Below are 18,598 nucleotides of genomic sequence, written 5' to 3' on the forward strand. Positions count from 1 at the left end.
AGGAATATGAAGGTATGCCTCAGAGAGATCTATGGAGGACAGCCAGTCTCCCGCCTGGTGCCTAGGAGAATGGATTGCAAGGTGTGCATTTTGAATTTGCGCTGGATAAGGTGACGGTTGAGCCGTTTCAGGTCTAGGATGGCTCTCCAGCCCCAGAATGTTTGGGCACGACAAAGAGATGGGAGTAAAATCCCTTTCCTCTCTGAGCCGGAGGGACAGGTTGAATGGCCTGAATATCAAGCAGGTGATGGATGGCTGCCTCCATTAATGCACGTTTGGTGGGATCCCCTGAGGAGGGGATGGGAAGAAACGATCAGGGGAGTGGATTTGAACTCGAGGGCGAGACCAAACCTTATTGTGTCTCTAACCCATGCATCGGAAGTGGATTTGTCCCATTGGGCGGCGAAGTGGCGGAGGCGGCCACCAATGGGGAGGGAGAAGGAGGCTCTACCTTCTGCGGTAGGGCCTTCCTCCCGCACTCGAAAGGGTCTCTTATAACCACCCCTCGCCTGGTCCTGTCGCCTGAGTCCGTGCGATCCTGGGATCGGAAGGAAGGGGGTCGGGGAATCTGGGCGGGAAGGGGGTTGGTAGAAAGGGCGGGAAAGCTCCTCCGAAAGGGCTGAGAGCCCTGGTCTCCGATCTTCGAAGAAGGGAAGGCAAGTACTTCCTCTTGCTGCGACCCTCGACCAGCAGGGGTTCGAGGGCCGGGCCAAACAGTTTGTCTCCTGTAATAGGGGCAGTGGCCAGCTTGACCTTATTCTTTACGTCCGCCTGCCAGTGTTTGAGCCATAGCAGGCGACGAGCCGTGACGTGGGACGTGATGGCCCTGGAAGAGAATTTCACCGACTGGTAAGTGGCGTCAGCCGAGAACTCGGCTGCAGCCACTAGCTTCGCAATGTCCTGGTGCGCCCTCAGGTTGGAAGCAGGGACGTGTTCCCTGAGCTGACGTAGCCAGCGGATAGAGGACCTAGTGAAAAAGAGGGGCGGTAGCTGACTTAATGGCCCAGGCGTCGGATAGGTGGGCCCTGCGCAGGGCCAGCTCCACCCGCTTATCCTCAGGTTTCAAGGCCTCTAGGGCCTCACTAGGTGTAGAGGAGGAAGCTAGACCCACAATAGGGTCATCGACCTCTGGAATGTTCAGGAGGCTGGACAGTGCCGAATCGAGATTAAAGAACCTCTTGTCTTGGCTAGAGGGTGTGGGAGGGGTCCCTGTGGAGGATAGTTGCTTCGCTACCAGATCTACGAATATGGGGGGAAGGGATGACCTCAGCTTCAACCACTGGTTGGGTGAAAATGGAATCTTCTGGGCCCTCTGGGATGGGGGAGGTCAGCAGGGGCCTGGGAAAGAAGGCCCGAGACATTCTTGGCCTTAAGAAGGAGGGACTTGAACATGTGTGGTTTGAAGAGCCCCCAAAGGAGGGTTGGTCAGTCGAAGTGCCCTCGTCCTCGGACATCTCCCCTCCATGATGTCAGTCTCTAAGGGAGGTTCACTGTAGCGGGAGGATCCCATCTGGAATCCTCCTCCTCGAAATCCCTAAAGTCCCCTTCCTCCTCAACCTGGGCCCCAACCGGTGGAGGGCTGTCCCTCTGAGAGAGTACCTGAGCAACCGGGGACCGGTTGTGGAAGGGATCTGATAGACAAGGAGTCGTGCTCGGAGACTCGAGGAGAGAAGCCTGATCTGGACATGTGCTGTAGTTCCTCTATAACACTCTGGCGGATGGCTGATTCCATCCAAGCCCTGATGTGAGGTGGCACCTCAGATGTAGAAGGTTCGTCCTGGCGCAGACCAGCAGCCGTGGGTGTAAAAGTGGCTTCGGGTGTCAGACTCATCGTAGGACCGGGGTCGGGAGACCCTGGGGCGAACTGCGCCTAGGTAGGGAAGAAAGGCCTGGGGGAGAGGTTGAATAGAGGTAGGGGGTGGAGGAGGAGGTAGAGACGGTTCAGAGCGGGACTCCTTGAACGCCTGTCGAACTCTTTTTCTAACGCCTTGTGGCGCCTTAAGGCGTCACGTTGAGAGGCCTTGGAAGGTTCCTTGTCCTTTCTAGAGCCCTTAGGTTCCTTGTCCTGCTTGCGCAAATAGTGGGACTTTGCCTTGGCCTTCAATGAAGGACGTTTAGAGGAATTGTCGTCTGCCATATTGAACAATAGAGATTAATGAGGGCGGTTGGCTCGCCCAGATCAGGCCTGGATAAGGCCGGGTGAGAATGAGGCTGGCCCGCTCCCCTTTTGGAATTTTACTTGTACAGAGATAACAGAAATATATATATATATATTTAGCTATGTAATCCTGTTTTGTTCCTTTCTGTAGTGCTTTTTATATTCTTTATATCAGCTGAATATACAGGTACTCCGATATATCCAATATCTTAAGAGAAAAATTGCTGTACCAAAAAATTATTTCTTTTTGTTATTATTCCTTTTGTATTTGGATCAAATATAAATTCTATTATAGTTATTTCCTTGGATGTATATCTCTCAGTGCCGAATCAGTCGAATAACGCCTGAGGCCTAGAGTTGAATAGGAGGCCTCTGGCAGCCAGCCTCCAGACAACAGAAGAAAAAACCGGAGGGGGAGGCTGCAACTTCGCCCGAAAAGGGCTGCGGGAGGCCAACAAGCACTAACCAAGACTAGCCAGGCAGTTCAATGGGCAGCTAGGCTTTAACCCTAGGCCTGGAGATTTAATTCACCGCAGCTGAATATTAAATAAAAAGAAACTTTCAGCGCCCGGCCACGAGGTGGAGCCAAAATGGCGTCCGCGAGCTGAACTGCCTGGGCGCCTTGGGACGGAAAGAAAAGGAAGGCTTGGCCGGTCAGCTCGGCGCTCCTAAAGCCTTAGGGGCGATAGCCCTCCGGTTGGCGTTTAGGGTGGGGGAATCCAGCGGAGGAGGCGTGCCACAGGCAACGCGCAGGCAGCGACACGATCTGATAAGGGTGGGGGGCGTCGCGCTGAAGGCGCTGCGAGCCCGCAACTTCGCCCTGAGGACAGGGAAGAAATTTCCTTGAGTCCTGACCCTTTGCGCAGGAGGAGGAAGGAAGCAAACCTTATTAGGACGGAGGATTCAATGAAACAGCCAAGGAGCTCTTTGAAACGCAGCCTGATTCTTCGAGGCTGAGCAAAAGACTGGGGAGACGCTGCACGATGCCACGTGGGAGGGGCGGAGCGTTTCCTCGTCTAAAGCTCAGCCTGAAAGAAGAGGACTCAGAAGCACATCCCACAGTCTGGATGCTCCGAGCGGCTCGAGGGAGAATGTATTTAACTACAGCCCAGCAACGACAACTAGCCAATCCAACAGTCCAAAATCAGACCATGACTTAGAAATATCCAACAAACATTCAGACTAATCTGCATCTTATAAAAAGTTATTTAAAGACCTGTGTTCTGACAGACGAGCACAATTCAAAACTCACTGATGATGTCTCCTCAAATGGTGACGAAACGTTTGCAACCAAATTGCCAAGCTCAGAGCATAAACTAACAGCCTAACTACCAACCCGAGCTACTAATATTCAAACACATTTCAAACATTTCCCAGAAGTGTCCATGTGGTTAAACACAACTCGAGATTTGTTTAATATCTAGACCCATGACTTATAAAATCTGTTTCATGTCTCACACTATTATGCAACTCTATCTCATCTAGCTGGTTAAAAAAAAAGGCTCACTTTTTTTTAAAAAAAGGTAAAAATGAATAAAGAGACCAAAAACAAAAACACAAGGAATGGCATCCATAGTGATAGTCTGCTTCAATTGGCCCTTTGAGTTATCACTTGAATATCAATCAATTATTAAACATAATTAAGAGTAACCCATCCAATTAAGTTTATATAATATTTTTTAGGTTAGGTTTATACAATATTTACCTGAAAGGTAAACCAGACCTTTTATTTTCTCTGAATAATTTATCTAAAATGAATGGGATCATCCTTGACTCACAGAGAATATACTAATAAAGAGATAGCTTTCTGGGTAATTTTTCGGGGGAATGAGTTGTCTGCTTAAATTCAGTATTTTAATCAAAATACTCTGGGAGGAAGATAACAATTTCTCATTTATGAAACAATTGCTTTCTGCACACCTAAAGGAGAAAGTAAGTCATATTTAATGCACTATGATGGAATTTACTTCCAGATATATATTCAAAGAACTGTAATGGAACTTACTTCCAGATATATTAGTATATTCAAAGTACCTTAATCCTGCATAAAACAATAATCATAATTCTTGCTTATATCTAAATATATACATTTGAAACTATATACGAATTTACTTTCCTATAACTAAATACTGTATATCTAGCTGAAGGATATTTTTTTTTGACATTCTTCTATTTGTTACATAATACATCAGGAATATTCTTCACTCTGTACTATGATCTTTCCCTAGCAAATAAAAACTGTATTAAACTTATAATCTTTTCAACTGTACGCAATATTTTCAACAAATCTTATACAGGCATACTGTATGAAGTATTTTCTCAGAAATGGAAAATACTGATCTCAGTTACTTTTCTAAAAAATATGTTAAAATGAGATTCCAATTTAGCATACACTTTGGAAAGTCTTGCTCTTCAACATTTAGTATTACAGGTCTAGTGAACTTTTCTATAAGTTATTTTGTATGAATCCAACAACTGAGCACCTGCTAAGAATGTGAGTGTTTCTTCAAATTTTCAGTTTTGTTGTTATGGTTCATACGAAATATTGTCTGTAAAATATTTTGTAGGCAAAAAAAAAAAAAAAATGGACCACTGCAGTGCTCATCATTAATGTCATATTCCCTAGGATCAGTAAGACAATAGCCGAGCTTTTATTGACTAGCAGTCAAAACATTTTTGCTAAGTTTGGAAAGCCCTTTAATATCCAAAAAAGAAATAGCAATAACAATAGCACTTAGACTTACAGCAGGGGTAGTCAACCTTTTTATACCTACCGCCCACTTTTGTATCTCTGTTAGTAGTAAAATTTTCTCTAACCACCCATCGGTTCCAAAGTAATGGTGATTTATAAAGTAGGGGACAAAACCCCTACCGCCCATCATGAAAGCTGGAATGCCCATTAGTGGGTGGTAGGGACCAAGTTGACTACCACTGACTTACAGTATATGTTGCTCCATAGTGTTTTACAGCAGAGTTCCCCAGCGTTTCTATCTTTGTGGATCGGTGGCCCGTGGGATGGGGTTCTGCACACGTGCAGCTCCATTTACGTGAGCAGTGTGCTTGCCGTTCAGTTAAGTGGAGCGTGCGCTCGCACTTGCCCACTGTTTGCACAAGTGAGATGCTCGTGTGTGCTTGCTGCCCAGTTGCAAACCCCTCATGACCCACTAGTAGGGCGTAGCCCACAGGTTGGGGACCCCTGCATTATAGCTTTCTCGGAGTGGTTTGCATTTTCAGCATATTGCCCTCTGCAACAATAATTTTATCAACCTTGGAAGAATGGAAGTCTGATTCAATCTTGAGCTCCGTCAGGATTGAACTCAAGACGGTGGGCAGAATTACCCTGCAATATATTACCCCCCCCCCCCAACCACCCAAAAAAAAAAAAAAAAAAAAAAAAAAAAAAAAAAAAAAAAAAAAAAAAAAAAAAAAAAAAAAAAAAAAAAACAAAAAAAAAAAAAAAAAAAAAAAAAACAAAAAAAAAAAAAAAAAAAAAAAAAAAAAAAAAAAAAAAAAAAAAAAAAAAAAAAAAAAAAAAAAAAAAAACACCCCCCCCCCCCCCCCCCCCCCCCCCCCCAACACCTCATATACACAGTGCAATACAAAATAATTTTTCCCGATACATTTTTACAATAAAATTATGTTGCCAGAATCAGTTAGAAATGTTAATTATACATACAAACATAGAAAGCACAGCTTGCATTCCATTAATATCCAAAACAAACAAGAAATTAGTGGAACTTCAATTAATTTTGAATAAGCACTTATGGGAAGACTATTAATACTCATCAATTCAAGCTAAGTCCAGTTTTGCTTTTGTTTTGTTTTGTTCAAAGCTATACTGATTCAGGAGCTTAGGTCAAAGCTTGCAAATGAAACCCAGTGTATCTTAAGTGGTCTATCAAACACATTGTTTTCCTCTCTCTAATCCTGGGGAAGCTTCCCTGGATGTCAATCACCAAGCAGATCGGCCAGTAATAGAGCAATCAGGAAGGAGTATGAATCAGGCCGGCTCATGTGTCATGTGATCTACAAATGCCTTACTCTCAATGACAGAAACCCAAACAACGTTGATCAAGAAGTGGATTTACACTGTGTCTCCAAACTCAAAGATACATTATTGTATTACCTTCAACAACCAGTCCAAGTTTTAAAAAGAAATGTGATCAGCTTTACTCACTTTGCTTTGAAGCAACTGTTTACTAGGAACAGCAAAACTGGTTGCTATGTTATTGCAACTGGATGCTTTAAGTACAGTTAAGTTTGAGGCTACCTGAAAAAAAAAATAGTTCTAGTCAGGAATAAGAAACTTGCGGACATTTCAATAAGCAGCATATTTAAAACCCAATGTTAATCTCCAAGAACATATTCTTAAATTATCTCAAAGTTAAAAAATACCTTTAAGAGTCTTCTTTTTCAGGACTACTGTACTAGATCGAGGCAACAAAAAAATCAGACAAAAGCAAAAGAATAACCTCTTCCTGCCATTTAACAGACAACAACTGTACCTGGATTGTGGAGTCCTTGGTGCTCAGCTTATTTTTATCATGTTAGAGCATGGGTGTCAAAATGGGTGGCCCGCGGGCTGGATGCATCATGCACAGGCCACACCCACTCCGGCTCCACAAAGACAAAAAGTCACAATATGTCACGTGACAAGATTCAGTTTGACACCCATGTTCGAGCTACTGCGCAGAAAAATGCTTTAGGGTGGCCTATACTACAGACAATCAAGATAGGATTCTAACAGATTTTGTTTCATTTTTAAAAAAGTATTTAATAATCCAGAAATTGCCTTCAATATACCGTAATCCTAATATATTTATGTACTTTTTGTGCAGAATAGTTCCATGGCTATTGCGAAACTTTGACAGAAATGTTTAAGACATTCCTGGGGGACAATGGACCTGCTAAAATTCCCAAGGTATCTGTCAGGTTCCATTCGATTTTAAGATTATTTTATTATATTTTTCTTTTAAAATGAAAGCTGATAACTAAAGGGCCATCTTCAAACATAATCTTTATTTCCAAGGGTACTTTTGAGTCCCATAGAGCCACGGGTGGGATTCTACCAGTTCAGACTGGTTCTATAGAACTGGTTGTTATGATTCTGCACAGTTCGGAGAATCAGCAAATCATATCCCTGGCCGGCCCCTCCCCTCCCCGTCAGTCCTTATCGCACATGTGTGACATTGGGTGCATGCCCGACAGCTGACTGCATTCTTCCCCGCCCAGTCACTCCTTAAGGTATTTTTTTCCCTCCTTCCGACAATCAGCTGTTCTGATGATCAGCTGTGCTGGGATCCCCCTCGCTGTCTTACTGCTTTGCCCAGGAGACTTCCCTGAGGCCCAGGAGGAAAAAAAATGGAGCTGGGGAGGGGTGGGGTGTTGCTGGAAAAAAAAAGAAGAAGAAGAAGCCATGCCCACCTAGCCACACCCACAGAACTGGTTGTTAAAAAATCTGAATCCCACCCCTGCATAGAGCTTTACAAACTGAAAATAGTGGGATGTTTCAGCCTCGAATTTGACTTGAACCTCTGGTTCACCTGCCCAGAACAAAAGACAAAAATAAAAGATAGGGAGAAGTTTGGAGGTCTGGGGAGAAAACTCAACAATTGCTTCCTGGGATATGGAAGTTTCAAGATCAGCCCTTCACAATAGACCCTGCAATATTATATTCCTGACTTTTTATACCATATCTCATGTATACACAGGACAAACAGCATGAACATTTGTTACCAAGCAAACATTCAGAAAATATTTTACTTTGCGTATCTTGCTTGTAGTTGGAGTATTCAACTGGGCAGGTCTTTTCATAGCTCCTTTTGGAGTTGCAGATTCCTCCCACTTCATTGACTGAAACATAAAAAGTCATTTTAAAGTAATAAATGTTGATACATTTTATACCAATCTTCATCCAATCCATAAGACAACTCTGACAATCACAGAAATATATGGATTACCTCCACCTTTTCATTATTGTTAAAAGATGGACAAGCATGTTGGCCATTTTGTGTTTTCATTATCTCTTTCAAAAATTAATTACATTTAGATTATAATCCAGCCAAAATTCACCAGTAACATATTTGCAAAGAGATACAAACCACACTTTGAACTCACCTATTGAGCAACTTCAGAACATTGGGAAAGGAGATAAAAAGATAGCAAAAGTATAATTAGTTTTTTTAACCCACTTTCCTAAGTTTCAGGATTATTTGTTCAATAGCATGATGCTTACAGCTAAAAAAAGTGTGAAAAACCTGTCTTCAAGCATGAAGCACCAAAATAATGAATAAAAACAATAAAAGCACCAAAACAATGAATAACAACTTACTGTTTTGGGTTGATCTTTTTTAAGTTTGTAATGTTGCAACTGTCGGGCCATGGAATCAAGAAACCTCTGGTTTCTAATAAGGAAATTTGAATTATGTTCCTTCTCCCAATTTTCAACTTTTTTCTTCAGTTCTTCTCCTAACTAAATTTGTAAAAGAAATGTCTATGTTAATTATGCATTTTTAACTATTTATTCAATTTCTATAGCTGCCCAACTTAATCAAGTGCCCAAGTAATTAAAGTTTCAAATATAAAAAAGGCTTATTCTAACATCAGTTTCATAATGCTGCTTCACAAAACTTTTTACGTCTTAATTGTATTCTATTAAAACACACAATGCAAACAAATCATCAATGATTCTAAGAGGCATGTCAGTAGAAACATATATTTCCCATTTGAGGAATTTATAGCCAGGATTATATAAATAGAAGTTTTTGCAATTTACCAGAGCCTTATGAAATGATACGAGAAGAGGCAGTATGATTATCTTAACTTCATGTTATATTACAGCTCTTTTATCTTGCACCGTTAACAATATTTGATGTTTGTCTTTTTATTCAGGGAGGTTCACTATTGCAAAAAATTTTCACTGTTATCCACATCTCAAAACTGTTATCCCCATCTCACATACACAAATGAGAGAAGCTATGGAAACATTGTCCTGGCATTTTACCTTTGATAACTGCTTTTGAGTCTTCGATCTTTCGCGTTCATCTTTGAGCAGGTTACCGCCTCTGTTTAGGAGCCTGCTTGGATCTGTTGATTTTTTCTTAACACAAATACTGAATAGATTAATATACTGAATAACCATTTATAATGCATAATAATAATGCATTTACCCATAGCAACTTCACTACCAATCCTTTTCATAGGTGGGGAATCTTCCCTCAGGCCTACAGCCAAAGCATAACACTTACTGCATATGTATTGGATGTAATTTCTGATTTCATCAACTTGTGCTAAAATAGCTTTTATTTTAGTGATGAGTTTAACAAGAAAACAAATCAGATAAGTCTAAGAAGTTCAAGAATAACATCAAAGTATAATGAAATGAAATATTGTTTATTCAGTCAGCAACCAGCAAAAATTGAAAATATACACTGCTCAAAAAATTAAGGGAACAAAAAAATAAGACATCCTAGATCTGAATGGATGAAATATTCTTATTAAATATTTCGTTCATTACATAGTTGAATGCGCTGACAACAAACTCACACAAAAATTATCAATGGAAATCAAATTTAGCAACCCATGGAGGTCTGGATTTGGAGTTACACTCAAAATTAAAGTGGAAAAAAACACTACAGGCTGATCCAACTTTGATGTAATGTCCTTAAAACAAGTCAAAATGAGGCTCAGTAGTGTGTGTGGCCTCCACGTGCCTGTATGACCTCCCTACAACGCCTGGGCATGCTCCTGATGAGGTGGTGGATGGTCTCCTGAGGGATCTCCTCCCACACCTGGACTAAAGCATCCCCCAACTCCTGGACAGTCTATGGTGCAACGTGGCGTCGGTGGATGGAGCGAGACGTGATGTCCCAGATGTGCTCAATTGGATTCAGGTCTGGGGAACATAGCATCAATGCCTTCGTCTTGCAGGAACTGCTGACACACTCCAGCCACATGTGGTCTAGCATTGTCTTGCATTAGGAGGAGCCCAGGGCCAACCCCACCAGCATATGGTCACACAAGGGGTCTGAGGATCTCATCTCGGTACCTAATGGCAGTCAGGCTACCTCTGGCGAGCACATGGAGGGCTGTGCGGCCCCCTAAAGAAATGCCACCCCACACCATTACTGACCCACTGCCAAACCGGTCATGATGGAGGATGTTTCAGGCAGCAGAACGTTCTCCACGGCGTCTCCAGACCCTGTCACGTTTGTCACATGTGCTCAGTGTGAACCTGCTTTCATCTGTGAAGAGCACAGGGCGCCAGTGGCGAATTTGCCAATCTTGGTGTTCTCTGGCAAATGCCAAACCTTCTGCACGGTGTTGGGCTGTAAGCACAACCCCCACCTGTGGACGTCGGGCCCTCATACCATCCTCATGGAGTCTGTTTCTGACCGTTTGAGCAGCCACATGCACATTTGTGGCTGCTGGAGGTCATTTTGCAGGGCTCTGGCAGTGCTCCTCCTGTCCCTCCTTGCACAAAGGCAGAGGTAGTGATCCTGATGCTGGGTTGTTGCCCTCCTACAGCCTCCTCCACATCTCCTGATGTACTGGCCTGTCTCCTGGTAGTGCCTCCATGCTCTGGACACTACGTTGACAGACACAGCAAACCTTCTTGCCACAGCTCGCATTGATGTGCCATCCTGGCAAGGAGCCACTTGTGTGGGTTGTAGACTCCGTCTCATGCTACCACTAGAGTGAAAGCACCGCCAGCATTCAAAAGTGACCAAACCGTCAGCCAGAAAGCATAGGAACTGAGAAGTGGTCTGTGGTCACCACCTGCAGAACCACTCCTTTATTGGGGATGTCTTGCTAACTGCCTATGCTTTCCACCTGTTGTCTATTCCATTTGCACAAGAGCATGTGAAATTGATTGTCAATCAGTGTTGCCACCTAAGTGGACAGTTTGATTTCACAGAAGTGTGATTAACTTGGAGTTACATGGTGTTGTTTAAGTGTTCCCTTTATTTTTTTGAGCAGTGTACATCAAAGTAAAACCAAATGTGTGAGGTAAATACTAGCATAACAAAGAATCATATGATATTTCTAGATGAATAAATTTTCCCAATTTAGATACAGACAGCCCCCCAGTTAAGAATATCTGACTTAAAGACAACCCCTGGATATGAAGGGGCTGCCTATTGGTTAAAAATTCTCTTTTCTCAACCAGACAAAGCACTGAAGCCACACAATACTTTCAGGACTAGCTGACGCTGCATATTTTCATATACAGCCTATTTTCAGCAGTCCTTGAAAGCATTGAGTGGGTTTAACGCTTCATTGGCTAAAGAAAGGAGAGTGCTTTCTGCCATTTTTAGTAATAGGCAATCCATCTGTAAGTATGACTTAAATATACATTCTGGTTAAAGACCAAGTTAGGGAATGAAACTTGTTCATAACCCAAGGACTGTAGGAGAAGAGAAGACAGAGTTGGAAGGGACGGGGAGTAGGGTTAAGCGTGTCATTAGATTAGAATCAAATGTCTACGAAGATTCTCAATCATCCAGGTCATGGTTGTCCCAAAGATGCTTTTTCAAGAGGCAACTGGACTTTCTTATTTTTCTTCGAAGACATTTTGCTTCTCAACCAAGAAGCTTCTTCAGCTCTGACTGGATGGTGGGGAATGGAAGGATTTATATTCCTTGCAGACAACTGATCATTTATATTCTAAAAGAGTTGCTCAGGCCATTTGGAGGTTTATCTGTGTCCTCAGAGTCACCTGAGTAGTGCAAATGGGTGCGGAGCCTTCAAATAAGTCCTTTCAGCAGTTGCAAGAAGGCTCCACACCCGTTTGCACTACTCAGGTGACCCTGAGGACACAGATAAAACCCCAAGTGCCTCAACTTTCTAAAAGAATGCAAATGACCAGCTGTCTGCAAGGAACATAAATCCATCCATTCTACCATCCAGTCAGAGATGAAGAAGCTTCTCGGATGAGAAGAGAAACGTCTTCAAAGAAAAACAAGAAAATCCAGTTGCCACTTGAAAAAAGCTCCTTTGGGTTAGCTTAGAGTTGTTATGTTCCCAAAACCAGTCCAAGTCCAACCCCTCCTGAATTCTGCTGACCCTTATCTAGCACCAATTTAGTGTTGAACTTTAGTTTAGATTCTTGTGTATAAATCTGAACAAATCTTCTATGCTGCAACCTAACAGATGGTCCTGACTCTTTGCCCCTGACATTAATCATTATAGGAATGTAAAGACTCTAAGCTGATGAGATGTTTAACTACCCCATCCCCAGATGTCTGCTCTTCTCCTACAGTACTGCCTCTATTGTACCTGAATCAGTTTTAGAATGTTAGAGGGAAAAAACCTGTGTTTTAAGATTTTAACAGTAAGCTTCTCAAATAAACAGGGTTTCCGATTGAAATTTAGCATTGGATTTCTTCTCTCAGTCTATTAAAATTTGCAGTTACAAAGGATAAAATCAATAATTGGATACTGAAATCAGCTTCACTGATCTCATGGCAAAAAAGCCTATTATTTTTTTATCATGAATTTTATCATCACAGTTGCAACATCCTTGTTTTAGCATCTATATTTCAAAAATCAAATAACTTTCTTCTCATTCAGCTCATTGGATTGGCATTCTCCAAATCTGTTTTTCTGTGGACAATGGGGAGATATTATAACTCTTCAGTAAAATACCAACACTAGGCAAATACGGTGTTTTAACTCATATCAGAAAATAGTATTTGCTGCAAAATTTTAAAAATAATAAATTATCCCAGGCAATTAAAAAGATGGTAAGAATTGAAAAAGCATCTACCTCAAATTCAATGAAGCGATCCAGAATGGCCTCCCATTTATGAACAGTATCATAAAGACTCTGGTCTTCCTCATAAACCATTTTTATTTTGAACAGTTCTTCATCATGATAATGCAACAATTCTTCTGAGAAATTGTCTATATAAATCAGTAAACTTTCATTAAACATAGCAAAAAAAAAAAAAAAAAAGAGCAGAAACAAAACACATTCATTGTGACTGAACCCAGAAAACTTTTTAAACATTTATCCCACTATTCCAATAAACAATACAGATAGTTCTTGGCTTGCGTTCTTGGGTTACAACACTTGTGAAATAGGAAGACTTATAACCAGTCCTCAGAGTTCTGGATGTTGTAGCATTCCCAGTTACATAGGTGTAATCTGGGAACTTTATGTCATTGCAGCTAGCAGCATTCATCATGATTTCATGTTTCCTGCCAACTTCCCACAAGTTAATGGGGAAGCCAGCAGGAAGTTTAAAGTTGCTCCTGCGACTTTTTCACCCATCCTTTGTAGCTCCTGCCCACAGCAAGCCTCCCATATGCCTTTTTATCCCTTTTGCACAACAAAAAGCACTTATTTGCTTTCAAGCATAGGACTTCTCATGCGTAAAGGAGATAATGATTACATTTTGAATTTATAAACATATGCTACAATGAATTACCATAATAAAAGGGCTGAAATGCAGCTTTTTGTTCATCAGAATAAAAGCATTTCTGCCAATAGCTCTCAAGATCTTGCCTGACTTTCAAAATTATTTCTTTAAGTTTCTCCTTCTTCACCTCTTCCAGTGTTTGTAATTCTTCTTCCCACTAATGAAAACAAAATGAAACCATTAATTGTGATGCTTACACAATGTACTTCGCCTACTACATTCATGTTATTAGTGGAGAGAGACATCAAAATTCTTCTTCTATTACCATATTTGTGGCTTCACAGATGGAACACTGGCTGATCATTTTCGTGAACTGTTCTTGATTTTCTTGGGGCCACTTAAGTCTGTCCCATAGAAGTTGAACTTGTTTCATCAGGACATCCTTGGTGGCCATCAGAGACTCCTTCTTCTTCTGCAACTAAAGAGGCACACTCAAATAAGTATATGCAAAAGGGTTATCTAAAGAATGGAGAACTAAGAGTTTGGTCTAGCGGTTGAGACGTTAGACTGAAAATGGGAGTGTATGAATTCTAATCCCACCTTAGCCATAAAGGTCGGCTGGGTGACTGGGCCACTCACTCTGCAGTTGTTGAGGGGAAAATATGAGGAGGAAGATGTGTTGGATATGTTCACAGCCTTGAATTATTTGTAAAAATAATAAAGATGGGATACAAATAAATAAATAAAAACCAAGGCAAGTGAACTGTGTTTCTTTGTAAATTGTAGCCTAAAGGGAAAAGCAAGTCAGATCCAACACAGAACCCAGGTTGACATGGTAAATAAATATATTTAGGAGTCAATAAGAAAAAAAGAGGCTCAGTTTCCATGTTCCTTTGCCCAGTGAAGGATAATGGTTGATACTGGAACACGATCTCTTTCTATGTATACACACACGCACGCCTGTTCAAAAGTTGTAAGAGACTGAACACAATAACCAAAATGCTATTAAATAGCTTTTAATAAGCATAATCTTAACCTTGTCAATCATTTGAACAGGCTGATATTAAGATCCAAAAGATGACCCTGAACTAAACAGTAATTAATTAAAATTTGATTTATTATCATTCTTACCATTACCCCGTTATAATGTTACAAAGTACAGTACACTGATAACCCACGTTATAAATGCTATGAATCTGCACCAAGAGAGAGATACTTTCATTTTGGAGCCTTCCCTGCTTTTTATGAAGCATAACTTTAAACAATATTGTGAGTTAATAGTTGAAGTAATCGATTCATTCATACGAATATGTTTTACACAAGAAGCCCAACCTGATGGATAAGCTGTTGAAGATCTTCAAGATACTTTTTTGTAAGACAAATATATCCTTCTTCTTCTTCGTCACATAACATATCATTTTCCAATGTTCCATCGGGTGTGTGCCCAATTTCTTTACTATATAGTCTGACTTCTCTTCTCAGTTTATGAAACTTTTCTAATCTTTGTTCCTGTTCAAATAATAGTTTAAATGTATCAAATTAAAGAGTTTATTTTATTCAATTTTTACACAATTTAGAATCTATCCAACTCACAATATCACAAAGGAAATAAAATACAGTATTAATAAGAGGAAAAAAACACAAGATAAATAACAAATACAAGAAGGAACAAGATGGGCAGAGACTGCAGCAGAGAAGACATGCTTCCTGGCTTTAATAACTGATTGAAAGGGCTTGGAGCATGCCAGTCCTGTTGGCTCATTTCATATCAACAGCCCTCTTAAAACATGGCTGTTTCAACAAACTTGGAGATCTCGTGCCAACAGTTACTCCATGCATTGGCTGCACCATGCATAATATTCTAATGTTCTGTCATCACTTTATTTATATTTGTTTTACTTTATTTTTGTATACCGTTTCAACTGTTGGTTTTATTGTAAGCTGCCTAGCTGTGAGGGATGGGTGGCCATATAAATTTGATAAATAAATCACTTATGGTCAAGTGAGGGAGCTATCACCCTCAAGATATTCAGGAAAACTGTCCCCACAAGAGGGTAACAAGAGCGTATTAGTTGACTTTCCATCAATCACAAAACAGAATCTCTGCATATTCCTCCATTTCATGCTTAAGTTGATTACAAATTCTTAGCATAAGTCTGAATGAAAGTCTTAAGTTTATCTTCCGGCAGCAAACTTTATGGGAGTTTCATTGCAGGTGGGATGCAGAACAGAGCGATCTCACAATGCTTGTTCTTTTTCCGCTCAAGAAAGCAGAATGTTCATTTAGCTTATTTTTTTTACAGCAAAGTCTGACTTGCTAATGAAGGGATATAAATAAGTACCATACCTTTACTTTCAGAAGATTTGTTACATGTTCTTTTATTTCTTCTAGCTGTGTACTATTCGGAATACTGCCGGTAGGGATGTAGTAAGGGACTACACAAAGCTCTGCACATAATTCCTGATCTTCTCGCTGTAGCTGTGTCAACTTCTCCAGCCTCTCCTGTTTTTCTTTAAGGGCACTATCCAAAGCCAGACGATATTCCTTCTCTAACTGAAGCATAGTTAAGCCATCATCAACCTGTAAAGTTATACAGCAAATATAAATATATTCATTTAGTACTTGTGTGACTCTATCCAGTAGTCTGTTTATTCTACTAGATCTAGAACAGCAGGCTCCGTGTTCCATCATTACAATTAGACCTTGGAGACACACCTTCTTTATGGCTACCCCCAGGCTGTGAAATAATATCAGCCCACCCACAAAGTCCACAGGGCCCTGATCCTGTGGTTGTAAGGGGAAGTCTTAAAACATGGTTCTTTCAGCAGACCAATGGATGATTTGTAACCCTATACTAACGTTGGCATTTTATAACTTGGTTCTTGGTATTTTCTCCCCCAATATAGACTTTTAGATGTATATTCCAAAGGTGAGGCTCCAATGGTTATTATTTTGGCCAATCATCTTCCTACAAGAGTGATTTGGGGGCTTGCTTTATGTTGCCTGCTGGGTCTTGTTTATGAAATTAGGTGTTGGAAGAAATATCCATCTGGTTCAGTTCCAAGCTGGGAGAAAGACACTGGAAACATGGAAGCTGATTGGAAAGATGGTTTAATGATGAAGCAGAACCACATGGGAGTTGTGAGGGAAGGATTATACCTTCTCTTAAGCTTTACACTTGAGCTGCTTTTTTCTGTGCAAGAACATGTATTCTATTGGCTGTTGAAGGGGTCATAGCCGGCTCTATAGGTTGTCTGAACTAAGTTTAGTTGAAGTTTGGTCTGCTCTGAGATGATGCAATGAAGGAACTTTGGGCAATTCGTGTTGTAGCTGAGGGCTAATCCTACCTTTGTTCAAACCTTGATACAGGGAATTGTTGCCTATGAATGGAGCTACCTAGATACTTGGCTTCTTTCAATAAGCTCTTTATCTCTTAAGTGCTAACATCTACAGAGGGCTGTTAAGAAAGGTGAGGGCTGCTTTAAAAAACATGTTTCTCCATTTCTCATCCAGGGAAATATAATACTCTGCCTTTTTAAATATTCCATTCTTCTAGGAGAGGGGTGGGTACTAACTTTCTACCCAGGGCATAGGCTAAAAAAACTTCTCAAATTATTCAAATAGCAGAAAATCTCTCTAAGGAGTTACAGAGCAAGAAATATCTGATGCTAAACAGGTGCTGGGAGATGCAAGGGGCCCCATGCTTACCAATGCTAGCATGGAACTCCAATTTATAGAAGTAAAAAAGCAATAGGAAAGAGTTTACAAGCTGTTTAGCCAATGAACAATTGAACAGTCAACTGAAGTAAGTGTCAACTTGCAAAGCACTCCTGAACTGCTCTGGAGTTGCCATGGGCAAGGGGAATGGGAGAGTGAACTTCACTGCTACATCAAGGAGCTGATATCTCAATCAAAACAAGGCACATTCCACCCAATATGTCTCCACAGAAACCCACAGTGGCCAGAGGGACTTTTACAACCAGCAAAATTGCTTCACTGTGGAATGTGACTAATGACATATATGACACAGGGTCAGAGGCAAAGCACTAATTAACTGAGATCAGAGTTGGCTCCACCTGGTCGGTTGGGTAGGAAGCTCCTAATAAATAACTGGATTTCTTTTGAAGCTGGGCTTGAGACTCATGATTTAATTAGGGCATCAGTCGGAACCCTGACAATAAGCTTATTATTCTCCACTTTGCTGAGAAATACACTATTTTCCCCAGTTTGCTTCAAAAAGTAAGAAATCCCTCAGATAATTCCTTCACAATGTTCAGTCCCTGTCATCAAGTTTTATTCAATTTAATTTACAGTTATTTGTTTTTTAAATACTCACCACTAAAAAAAGATAAAGCAATTTAGCATTTAGAAAATGCTGAAATAAAAAAAAAAAATCTAAAAACATCAAAAACAGCAAATACTGAAATCACCAATTTGAATATTTTGTATTTGTATTGCAATTTTAAAAAAACCAATTAGGACATGAAATTAAGGAGATTAAAAGGCAATTTGGGTAAACAGGTAATTTTTAAATTTTCCGCAGTGTCTTTATAATAAAGACCAACTTAATTTCCACCAGATTCCATTTCACACTTTGGATGCCCCTACCAAGTAAATTACAGTATAAAAGCACTGGAAACAAACCCTGGACATTTTTAAAACATGTGTCATATATTGGATAAAATTCTATTTTTGATAATACAGATTCCACGTATTCTATCCCAGATAGTGAAATACAAATGAAATGGTATTTACAGAATTGTGTTACAATGAAATTATAAATAAGTCACTTATGGCAGCTTAATATCACTTTAGTTTTCTGTTCTTGGAAACAATTAGCAGCTGAAAAAAACTTACCTTGTAAGGGTCCAGACCAAGTTGGTCTCTGAGTGTATTCAGCTGATTTTTCTTAATTTCAATATCATTTTCAAGTTTTTCTTTCACACTGCTTTCATCATCAATCATTTCTTCCAATAGTTTCTGTCCAGAAACACCCCCCATAAAACATGTCAGCATAGGTTTCTAACCGATCTAATTGTTGAACTGGTTATTTGATCAGAACCCAACAGAATCCAT

General features: G+C 40.5%; 1 protein-coding gene across 2 annotated transcripts in view; it reads right to left on the reverse strand.

Moving 5' to 3' along the window:
- LOC113415442 (protein regulator of cytokinesis 1-like) overlaps positions 1–18,598 on the reverse strand; it is a 47,033-nt gene that overhangs the window by 24,020 nt on the left and 4,415 nt on the right. For both annotated transcript variants that reach the window (XM_026672850.2, XM_026672849.2), the window contains exons 3-12: positions 18,380–18,502; positions 15,869–16,102; positions 14,854–15,030; positions 13,847–13,999; positions 13,591–13,738; positions 12,927–13,063; positions 9,162–9,257; positions 8,490–8,630; positions 7,922–8,011; positions 6,336–6,428 (exon numbers count right to left, since the gene is read on the reverse strand). In XM_026672850.2, the coding sequence (XP_026528635.2) occupies positions 6,336–6,428; positions 7,922–8,011; positions 8,490–8,630; positions 9,162–9,257; positions 12,927–13,063; positions 13,591–13,738; positions 13,847–13,999; positions 14,854–15,030; positions 15,869–16,102; positions 18,380–18,502 (1,392 nt within the window). The remainder of the gene's footprint in view (positions 1–6,335; positions 6,429–7,921; positions 8,012–8,489; positions 8,631–9,161; positions 9,258–12,926; positions 13,064–13,590; positions 13,739–13,846; positions 14,000–14,853; positions 15,031–15,868; positions 16,103–18,379; positions 18,503–18,598) is intronic.

Source organism: Notechis scutatus, chromosome 2, assembly GCF_049901735.1.
Source record: "Notechis scutatus isolate UNSWTSFEM ecotype Mainland chromosome 2, rNotScu1.2, whole genome shotgun sequence".
In the NCBI taxonomy this organism is placed as follows: domain Eukaryota; kingdom Metazoa; phylum Chordata; class Lepidosauria; order Squamata; family Elapidae; genus Notechis; species Notechis scutatus.